Raw genomic sequence first — 11386 nt, forward strand, 5'->3', positions numbered from 1 at the left:
GCTTGTTCGTAAACCATGGTACAATGCTTTCATAAAGTTCTTGCCAAAACGCCGCAGTGCATACAAAGCCATCTGGTGAAAATCGACCATTGCTAGGACCACCTGTAATACCCGTGCTCCCCCGTTCCTACTCTTCCTTCTCGTACCTCTTTCCACAATCCACAGCTCTTTCGGAGCAGAACAAAAAAATGGTAGATAAGCCTTTAACAACGTGCAGGTGGAAGCGTTCCCGCAGAAACGCACATAGCGCCGCCAGGTTTCCACGAGTACATTTGCCTCGTTGAAATCGGCTGCTCGGAACACATTTGCCTGGTTCATTCAGAGTACAGTTTCCTACGAAAATTCCTAGAGAGAACTGTGGTGCTAGTGTGTACGAGAGCGCCCAGTATGACGGTTCAACCAGCATGGGCATGATGGTCAATACTACATGGATTTGCCTAAACTTTGACCTGGCTTCAAATGGCTTTGTAAATTCATAACCTTCTGCAAAATATATTACAAGTGCTACAATCTGCAAAGATCATGCATAGGTGCAGAGACTTGTTGCCTTGCTGTGTTTTAGAAGACTTGCAATTTCTTGGAAATTTAGAAAGACGAAGCATAACACAGCAAGAACATCTTTAATCACATGCACAAGGATTGGACAAGTTCATTCACTATCGTATGCTCCCATGATAGCCGTGCAGTTCCCTTGAGTAATTTTTTTCGGGCTACTTCAATTCAAAGCACCATGGTCCAGCTCGAAGCACTCAGAGGTACTCTCACCTTGGAGCTGGAAGCGCGACCGAGATCTGACAAAAATCTGGTCATGTGGCACCTCCGGTTGCTCTGGGAGCAGCTGAACGTTTGGCTCTGGCAGGACTTCTCTGGCTCCACTCACTCCACATCATTGCAAATCGAGTTGCAGCCCAATAGAATCCAATCAAATAGGCCATTAAAACCAACTACAGTATACTTCCGTGAATTCGACTCCGGTTAATTCAAACCCAATCAAAGGTTGTGGCCGGCACCCATGCATTTCTATGGGCCCAAACTTTCGTTATGCCGATCCTAAAATTGGCCTTCGCGGAATAATTCAAATTTGACCAGTCAACATGCATGCGCGTGACCTCAGTGGTGACCGAAATAGCGATTCTTTAGTGGCAGCATGCACCGCTGGAGCTTAAGAGACGGCAAATGCGTTGAACATACGTCATCTACCATCAAAAACTGCCCTAGGAAGATTTTAAAGAAATAATTGTAGCTCACAATGTCTGATTATGGTATTTACCCAATTCTAACGCGTGCCTCTTCCAAGAAAATTGGGCCGAAAATTGCCTGCACAGTGCAATCTGTTAAGAAACCAAATTGCGTTCGCAATGTTTGTATGTTTTACCACATAACACAGTTGTATTGCGGCGAAGCTGACTGGGAAACCGGCCACCATTGTGCAACACATAATAGACCCTTGCCCATTTTTCGTGCTAAAAAATAGAGTACATGTAATTTCCACATTATTTTCTACTTTGGACACATAGTAGGATACGTGTGTTAGAATCGCACAAATACTGCCAAATGAATCAGTGGTGTGTGTTGGAGTGCTGTTTTCATATTGTTTAATTAGATCAATTTCGTTGGTCCCGTCAGGGCCAAATTAATGGAAGTCGTCTGTAAAACGTTGGTTGTGTGTGCATCTCAGTAGTAGTATTGATTTATTTAAAAACTAATCAGCCTTGAAGATAACGTGTTAGAAGAACAGTGAAAAGAAAGCTACTGTATTTTCCAGTCTATAAGTCGCACCGGTGTTCAAGATGTACCTGTTCATTTGGTAAGCAATTTTTTAAAATTGGTGACGTTTCACTTCATGAACGGGTGTCACGCGCAAGCATATGGGTGCCATTCCTATATAATTGCGATAGCACTGATATGGACACTCCAGGTGAATTTCTGCCATCGTGGTCACCATGATGTTCCATATTAAGTCCAAAGGCCATAACATTGTCCCTGTGCGCCGTATGCTGTATGTGCGAGTGAAAGCGTGGGACGGTGAGCCGAATCGCGCACAAGGGAAGAAAGCAAGAAGGCAGCGCCGGAGGGAGGGGGAATGGCTTGTACTCTGGTAGCAACTGTATAGTTTACACAGCGGCGTGTACCGTATCTTGAAAGCGATCTGCAGATGGATGACTTCGGGGTCAGTCAACTCGCGGTTGGCCTGCCGCCGCTTACGTTGCTGCTTCGTACTCGCACGGCGCTCAGCAACTTGATCACGAGAAGAACCCGGTACCTCCATAGCACGTACACAACCCGTAGCAACTGCCAGAGGAGGTCAACCCAGTGTGCTTTGCATGGCCATAGCATCCAATCCGATTTTGACAACAGTTTTTCAGAAAAAAAAAACATATATAAATCGCACCATTTTATACGATGCACGAATAAATAATTAAGAAAAAAACCACGACTTATGCACCGGAAAATACGGTACTCTATGATCTGAAAACATGTTAGCTTTACGCTGCCTAGGTAGACTGTAGTGACATAGGTTGCATTCCGGTAGAACAGAAAGATCACCTTGTATAGAAGAGAAACTTAACATATTTATTTGTCCAAGGCAATGTTTAGATGCAATAGCTTCTTGTCAAGCGCTGTCTCTGAATGCCAGAGCTGTAAGCGCCTTCTGGTGACCACTGTATTCCCTCTTCACCTCTGCTGGGGAGACACTCCACAGCCTGGCAACAGTGTCTGATGATGCTGCAAAGGAGGACACCGCATAGACTGCTTTCAAATTACCAGATTAAGGACTGTAGCAGGAAATAGCCCTGACCACACTAGACGAAAAACATGCATGGCGCGCAGCCACCAGCAAAACACGCACTGCGGAAGCTGCCCTGTGGCAGCTTTTTTGTGTTGCGGGAGGGATCGGTCCTGGACCGATTTTCTGCGGCTTGTCGCGTGCCCCAGATGGATGAGACCAATTCACACGCATGTATAACGAAGGAATACATGCTGTGCCCCGTAACAGTGGCCCCTTTTCATTCTTGGTATGCTTCACAGCAATATTTGCATATGCTTCACCGCGTGACACTGTTGTATTTTGGCAAAGCTAATTTTTGGAAACCGGCAGTACGCAACGGTTGATTCTAGCCGCACTTTCCACACTTTGAAGCCATCGGCAAGGAGGACAAAGGCGGAGTTGGTGCCATTGCTGACAACGGCAAATTTTTTTCAATGAAAAATACGGCACCCAACAGCAGGAAGCTTGGTAGCGAACGTCGAAACAGCTAAGCCTAGCATTGTTGCTGTGGTGGCTACGCCTGCCAGCAGGTCAGCGTACGAGAGCGCTGGTTCGAGTCTGCGAGATAATCAAAATGACGGCAGTGGTGGCTTCAATTAATGCCGTCTCGGACCTGTGACCACAGGAAAAGTTTGAAAAAATCGGACGGCAAAGGGTTTCAGCATCTAAAATTTCAGACGCTCTGTACATTGGCACTATGGGGTACACACCAGCGCCACAAAGTCGTCCGAAGTATCAGGCATGTCCGAAAAATCAGTCTTGGACTGTTAAACTTTTTATCTTTACTGTCTCTTTAAAACTGTCTTGTGCACTGTGGCACAAGCCACAATGAGTGTCTCGTGAGGCATTGCTGCTTTTAGCAATCGTGATTCATCGAAACGGTCAAGTCACAGTTAGCTGGAGTGTCAATTTTCAGAGGGACAGAGGACAGCCTTCCACATCTGCCGAGACATGTTCTCTTTTACAAACTCTTACATTTAATTTTATCGACATCATCATCATGATTGTATTTATTTATTATAAGTTCCTCTTTTCTTGCATGCAGGTCACGGCTCGACAGCTCTGGTGCCGAGTATAGCACTAACCCCTTAACCAAGACGGTGATAGAATGGTTTGAAGCAGCTATAAATTATGCCTCTGTGGGTATAACTGCTTGTTGAACACATACCACCATTATGGTTATCCATGTATGGTTGTCCAGCAATAAACCGATAGTTGCAGTACAGCGCTCGTGTTTGTTCACTGTGTTACGTCCTTGTATCGAAGGGTGCTGCCATATTACATGATAAATATGAAACTGTTCTTCCACACTCAGTTTATCGAAAATCCCGTTAACAGCTACAAAACTTGCTCAATGAAGCAGGTTTCTGAAAAACCCCTCCCCAATTAAAAAAAAGGACTTTGTTGTAAACTAACTGAGCCTGTCTGAGGCCTTGAAAGGGTTAAACAGTTGTTCACTGCAAAATGATAATAAAGGCTAGTAACTCGCCTGTAATGAGGAACTGTGCGTCGTAGCTGAATGCAATGTCCCACACCCAGCGCTGGTTGATGTTGCTCATCTCACACATTGGGGGGATGTTGGCCACCTTCCAAGCACGGGTTCCTGTCGATGACTGCGAAGAGCTCCGCCGGACTAGTCGCTCTGGCCCATTGTCATCACCGGAAGCAATCAGGTTCGACACCTTCCAGACGCGCGCTGTTGTGTCGGCTGACGATGTCGCCAGCAGCCTGTCACCACAGAATGCGATTGTCAAGACTTCACAAAACCAAGCAAGCTGAATAAATTCCTATGTGTTAGCTACAAATGTAGCACTTAACCAAAACGGTAGCTACAAAAGTGGTAGCTACAAATGTATTATCAAGTGTTTACTTAGAATTTGTGTTTCATATTGAATGGACAGCATGTCAATCTAAACAAAAATATGGCAACAAACAATATTTAGTGAGCAACCAATGCATACTATAAATTATGCCTCAATCGTCAATTAGGTGTAACTACAAGACAAAAATTTTACAGCAAACTAACTGGTTATAGATACCTAAATTTCTGCAAAAAATTTTTTTTAATCACGCTAAAGCTCACACAGACACAGGACACCAAGTGCAAACTATCAACTGTTCATCTCTCAGGTTTCGCCTGGTGTCCTATGTATGACTTTGTTTGTGTGTGTGTGCACGTGTATGTGTGCGTGTGTGTGTGCTTTCTTTTTTGGAATCTTTAGCACACAGACTTAGACTTACCTATAAGAGAAAGTTGTTAAAAGTTCATAATTTTTCGGAGAACCCATATTTAGGCATAATCAATGACACTGCAACGAAAACAAGAATTAACTGCTGTACACAAGGTGCTATTCTGTTTTAATAAACGTAGTCGCTTAGCTTGCGCTAACAATATGATATACGGGGGCGAAGGACGTGTCCTGCCGAGGACTGCACAACTGGCCTGGTCAAAGTGGACAGGTGGATTACTTCACAATAGAAGGCCAGCCGTCAAGGTTTGGTACGATCTCAGCTGGTCTCCCAGGCACTAACCAAGCACAATGCTGGTTAGCTTCAGCGACCTGACAAGAACCAATGTATTTAGCATGACATGGCCAAGTCTAGAGGTGAAGAACTGATAACTACCGGCACAATAATACGGCCCCAGCTATAGGGTTAATTATACAAGTCGTCGCGCGACGGCGCTCTAGCACCACATGCGCTCACTCGGAGTCGAGGCTGAAACGGCACTTGAGGCCATAGCGCTTGTGTGCCTCAAACTTGAGCATCCGCTCGGGGCTGGATATCTGGTTGTCACTGCAACTCCCCAGCAGGAACAGGTAGCACACCCCCTACGAAAGAAAGACAAAAACAAAAATATATGTATTAAATAAAAGACAAGGAACAAGAACTATACATCCTCAAGATGCGGCTGTGTCCAGTAAAAGCATTCCACTACATATTGACACTTGCACTTGTTTGCGTTTTTCCGGTGACCTCATTTCACCGGCTAACAAATGTTAAATGTTATCGGTCAGCACAAGAGGCGCCTTTCTGTGTCGGAAGCTTCTCAAATGTTATTGCAGGTTTTATCCGTTGTCTGTCGTAGCCGAACCTAGTGTAATCTGATTGTATGCGCGACACGAGTTGTGTACTGCTTCCTGGAAGGCACGTGGACACCAGCGATTACAGTGGAACCTTCGACGAGTCATGTATAAAAGCTGACGCACTTCACCCGCAGATCACATTTTGATGATCAATGAATGAACAAGGTTGGGCCGCTGACCGCTTTCATTGTTCTGAGTGTTACTTGTTTTGAAGGGCACAGGTTCGCCCAATAAACAGTTAATTTTGTGACTTGCGTAGTGCTGTTGTGGTTGTTCGCCGTCACTACAACATGACAATATTAGGACGCAATTTTTTCGAAAATCATCCCATCATGCTTATGCTCACTAAGTAATGGGCAAATTCCTCAATGAAGCAACTAATACACCGCACCACTGTAGGAATCACATTGCCCCTTACTTCATTGGCAAAAAAGTTTGCTTTATCAACAAAGCAAACCACTGCCACCACAAACGATCATGCTTGACAACCGTGGATCACAACTATGGATGAGACTACAGAGCAAAGAAAAATCTAGCATTGTATGAGAATGTGAATGTCATACTACATCAGATGAAAATATTAAGGGTGTTTGAATAGATACACGTTCTAATCAAATGCGAATATATTTGAAAGAAAGAACTTTCACATGGGCGTTCACAACTGGACGTCCAGTCAACTGCGGCACTTGTATATTAGAAAACAAAGAACTGTCTAAAGGCGAGACATACTCGTTGGATGACGAGAAAGTAATGAAAATAAGTTATCTGCTGCATGTATTTTCTCAAGAACTGGTGCCTCTGTGCTACAAACACAGCTCTCGAGCAGCAGAATCATTCAGAACAGTCATTATTTGCATCTGATCTTTTTCTCTGGAAAATTCAATAGGCGTTATCTCTTATATTCGAGCAGAAATGGCTGTTTGACAATTTTGAATAGGGAATTCTCGAATAAAATACCGATAGATGAGCAAAGGACTATACTCAATTCACGTTAAAAATTTTGAATATTCGCATACCCCTAGAAAATATCAAAGAAATACGGGTGCCACGAAGGAAAAACAGACAAAGAAAAAGTAGCTTGCCTTGTTGTCTATGGCAGCCAGGTACTGGCCACTGGAATCGATGTCCAAGTGCTGGACAGACACGTCCAAATCTAGTGTCTGTTTTGCAAGGAAAAAGAAAAGCCGTTTTGCACACACTTACGCCAAGTTTGTTCGATGTGGGCAAAATATACACTTTGCCGATTATGAACCCTGCCTTAATGTCCTTTTGTAATAGCATAACAGCCTTAGCATAACCTTAGCTTAACTGTAGAAAAAAAAAAAAAAAAACTGGAGTACTTTGTGGCCTAAGCAAGCATACCCTTGTAGTTAACGGCTGCACAGCATAAGCCTGACACCCACATGTACAATGAATCCACTGAATGCAAGCTACATGCCAAGGCCACAAAGCACTTGAGGATTTTCAGAGTTTCTGTATGCCAGAAGCTTTACCATGCAGATGTACATACATACAGCACATTATACTTGGCAAGTGCATGTAATGTACATAAACTGCTGGTTTTTCCTGAGTAAACACATCTTTGAGAAGTGAGAAGCGCTGAGCCTTGAGACATTGCCATTGGGTTAGTAGTAGGACATACAAAACTTGTGTTCGTGCCGCTGGATGCTGCATTGGTGCAAGCTAACAAAAGCGCAGTCATCCAGCATGGAAGGGACCCAAAATTTAATTTTGAAATGGTGTTGGAGTTTCTCTTTGCTTTCAGCCTCAGGCGGAACCAGCTATCAGTGGCATGTTCATGTTGCACAATCTCATCTTCCACACCGGGCCCATTTAGTTGGCATCAGTTTGAGCTGGGGAACAACTCCAAATAGCTATCATCATAAAACAAGAGGACAAATGCAAGCCCTTGCTTTTCAAAAATGATTTGCACTACTGCATACACCTAGATTGAAGGCCACTGATGCATCACTTGATTCAAGAGTACCACTGAAAGCACAGCAGTGTTGAAAACATCATGAACTGATCTAGCGAATCGCTGAAACCAAGCTGGCTCATGAAGAACGAGTCGTGTCCACGTACCAGCTGCTCATTGTGGTTATTCCTGAGGTCCCAGACATAGATGGTGCCACTCTGGTCACCAATGAAGAGCTCACACTGGTTCGGGTGCAGGCAGGCACAGTTGACTGGCGCATTGGTCTCAAACACTCGTTGGCACGTCTGCGCCCTTGCTCTGGTGCGCACAGGAAAAGGAGGGAAGGGTCATTTGTGAGCACGAGGGATGTCACAGTATATATATATATACACAAGTTGGCATAGTTTGTCAATGCTGTTTTAAACGTCAGCATGAATAAGACACAGACAAAGAAGGAAATGCACAGATGGCGCTACTAGTAAGACAGTTGGAAGTGGTGTCATCTCTGTGTGTATGTGTTGTAATCTCTGTCTGTACTAATTTGCCCCGATTTGGAAAGAATTATTTTTTATGCTTTCCTCCTGCACTGTGACACGGAAGAAATTGTTACAGGCGCTTTTAGACAGCATTCACACCGGTTACTGACGGAGGACACGCAACCGACCATGACTGATGTTTATGCTGTCCAGCGTGACCTGCCTTTTGGCAGACCGAAACGTCTGCTCACACCTCCATCACCACATAAAATAAGGGTCAGCATATAGTAATGACGTTTTACTTCTCCGCTGCTGATTGGTCCGGGAGTATTGTGACATCAGTCACGGAGCTCAAAAAACAACCAGAATCGGTCTGTGAGCAACTTCACAAAATCGGTACATTTTTGATCAAAGCGACGCTTTCTGACCATTGCTTTGTGACAAACTTGGTCACATCACCTCTGTCAGTTGCCAGTGTGAATGCCGCCCGAGTCTGACTAAAAATTCACCTGCAATGATTTATATTTTAAAATTTGCCTTCTGAGCATTTCCACTTGGCCACACTTTTACTACTTGGCCACATCTACCACGGCGGATGTTTTTAAAGATGAAAGCATCTATACAGTCTACTGACTCAGCCTCACACTTCTAAAAATGCATTTATGAGTCGAGAGGCTAATGTGTACACATTGTAGCGCGAAGAATGGCACTTATATTTTTCAGGAACACAGACATCAAAATCAAAAGCTAGTAAAGGACGTGCTCGATGATGATGACTATTTTCTCACTATGCCCGATAAGCCATACATGGGATACACAGTGAAATCCCACAGCAAGACAATGCCGATATAAAATATATTTTTAAATGCTAGCTGCACTTCAAGTGTTTTGGGTTTGTTTAGTTTTGCTTGTAGAATAGCAGATGGGCCTGGTCTGTACAATACAGTAACCTCGAAAAAGAGCAGGAGCCCTGACAATGTCTTGGCAAGCAACAGATCTGATAAGCACGCTTTGCTGCTGGTAACAGGCCACACTGGAAACACCAAGAGATTCTCATGACCTAAATCTGCTTGCTATCTTGATGTTCTCTGCATTTAGCACTTAATAGTACCAAGTACAGTACTAAGCACAAATACTAAGTACAGTAATAATTTTACCCCTCACCCTGCATCTCTTCGTGAGGTTATTAACCATGCCAGTTAATTCTACCTTATCCTGCAACTGGGGCCCAGTTGTTTTGTATCCAGAAATATCATGCCCAGTCCCCTCCTTATCTGTCGCAGTGAATATGGCATTTTGCTGCCGAATGCGAGGTCACGAGTTCCTGTCACATCCCTGTCACAGAGGCTACATTTCGATGGGGGCAAAATGCAAAAACGCTTGTGCAGTTGAGTTTAGACGCACGGTAAAAAACCCCAAGAGGTCTAAATCAATCCGGAGTCCTCAACTATAACATCTAACGTGGTCTCAGTGTTCCTTTGCGATGTTAAAACCCATGAATCAACCAGCTGGTTTGCTTCTGAGTAGGCCTCCAATAGAGACCAGTTGATTATGAGATCAAACCAGCTGATTACCAGATAAAACTATTCGAGTTCCCAGTTAAAAAGTTTCACTAGGGCACGCTTCCACGGTGATGAATTCTGGAAGTTTCATTCCTTCTGGATATGGTCTTGTAGATGACCGAGAGCTGTCACAGTCAGTTGAAAAGCAAATTCCCATTACACTCTCACGATGCATCACGCAAACAGTGACCCAGCGCACAATTTGAGGACTCGTGCATTTGTGACGACCTACTCAGTGCAGCTAGTTATATGCTGGGCAAAGGACCAAGCTAGAGGCCACCGCTGAATGTCACCTTGAGTCCCAGATGCGAGCCGAGAAGTCTTCACCACCCGAGTACATCCAGAGGCCATCCTCGTGGAAACCAAGGGCAGTCACATTCTTGCCAAGCCCCTCGTAGTTGATCACGGGGTTTGTGTTTGTCGAGTTGATGTCATAGGTGCGGATGTGCTGGTAGCCTGAAAATGCCACGTACATAAACACAGAAAAGATGTCTGTCATCTCGATTGGGTGTGTTAATTAAAGAGTCACTCATGAAAAATTATATATATATATATATATATATATATATATATATTGCACTGTTGTGGGTCGCACAGAATTGACAGGTGGCTAAGTTGGTGCATGTTCATACTGAAAAAAACTGCAAGTGCGATATATGTAGGCTGACGAAATGAAGTGTGCAGGACCTCAGCATCAATTATTTTGCAGCATGTGCATTCTTGACTCATGCTATCAGAGCTGCAGAATCATGCAATGTGCACATTGCAACATCAATACTTAAGTCTGTAGAGATTATATTATAATTATATAATTAGCTCAATTTGTCATTGTCCACATATATATTCCAGACATTCCTGGTCAAAGGACACGAATCAGTTAGCAGAATGCAAATTTACACTAGCCTGCTTACAGGCGACGACCGAACAAAATGCATGACTATATTGAAATGCATGACCGCTGCTGTTTTACGAGTGCCGGAGTAGAATGAATCTGCGTTTCACAAACTCACCTCCGGCAGCTATATGCTGGCGATCAGGCGTGATTTCAAGCACGTTCACTTGCTGAATGACTGAGTTAAGGACAAAGAGCAACAAACTCGTGAAATGTAAAGCTGTGTTCTAGGTCACTCTATCTGTGTACAGCCGGAGCTGCAGGGAACCAACTCGATCGTAAACCAATTGTTTAACAGCATTCACATCTCGAGCAAACAAAACTTTAATCAATGCATGAAACGCAGACCGTCAAATGTCGCTTTATGACAGAGATCAGGAGAAAATAAATCGTCGACAGCGTGCAAAGGATACGGAGTCTGCATGCTGAAGCGTCCGCTGGCACAATCCGCTGTGCGCTTGCCAGAGACGAATGCTATGGTCGTAGCCACCCGTCGCCAAAATAACCTGATCGCCCGCACCATCCGCAACCATGTCTTTCATTACGGCGAACCAATTATACCATAGTCGCCGCAATACGGAACTAAAGTTACGCAAACTAGCAGCGCAAGCGAGCTATACAACCGAGTTTCACGCGTTTCGTCTGCCTCCCGAAAATAACAGCGGTACCGCAGCGAATGCAAACT

The 11386-nt window shown here is 44.2% G+C and overlaps 2 protein-coding genes across 2 annotated transcripts in view; both read right to left on the reverse strand.

Moving 5' to 3' along the window:
- Positions 1 to 11386, reverse strand: part of LOC125945874 (uncharacterized) — a 102210-nt gene that overhangs the window by 54970 nt on the left and 35854 nt on the right. The window lies entirely within an intron of this gene.
- Positions 2549 to 11376, reverse strand: LOC119453540 (target of rapamycin complex subunit lst8). The gene is made up of 8 exons (XM_037715589.2): positions 11115 to 11376; positions 10820 to 10871; positions 10103 to 10265; positions 7939 to 8089; positions 6939 to 7016; positions 5477 to 5601; positions 4260 to 4498; positions 2549 to 2727 (listed from the first exon to the last, which is right to left on the reverse strand). Exons 1-8 carry the CDS (start codon positions 11241 to 11243, stop codon positions 2615 to 2617), a joined length of 1050 nt encoding a protein of 349 aa, XP_037571517.1. The 5' UTR covers positions 11244 to 11376; the 3' UTR covers positions 2549 to 2614.

The sequence above is a fragment of the Dermacentor silvarum genome, chromosome 5 (assembly GCF_013339745.2).
Source record: "Dermacentor silvarum isolate Dsil-2018 chromosome 5, BIME_Dsil_1.4, whole genome shotgun sequence".
Classification (NCBI taxonomy): domain Eukaryota; kingdom Metazoa; phylum Arthropoda; class Arachnida; order Ixodida; family Ixodidae; genus Dermacentor; species Dermacentor silvarum.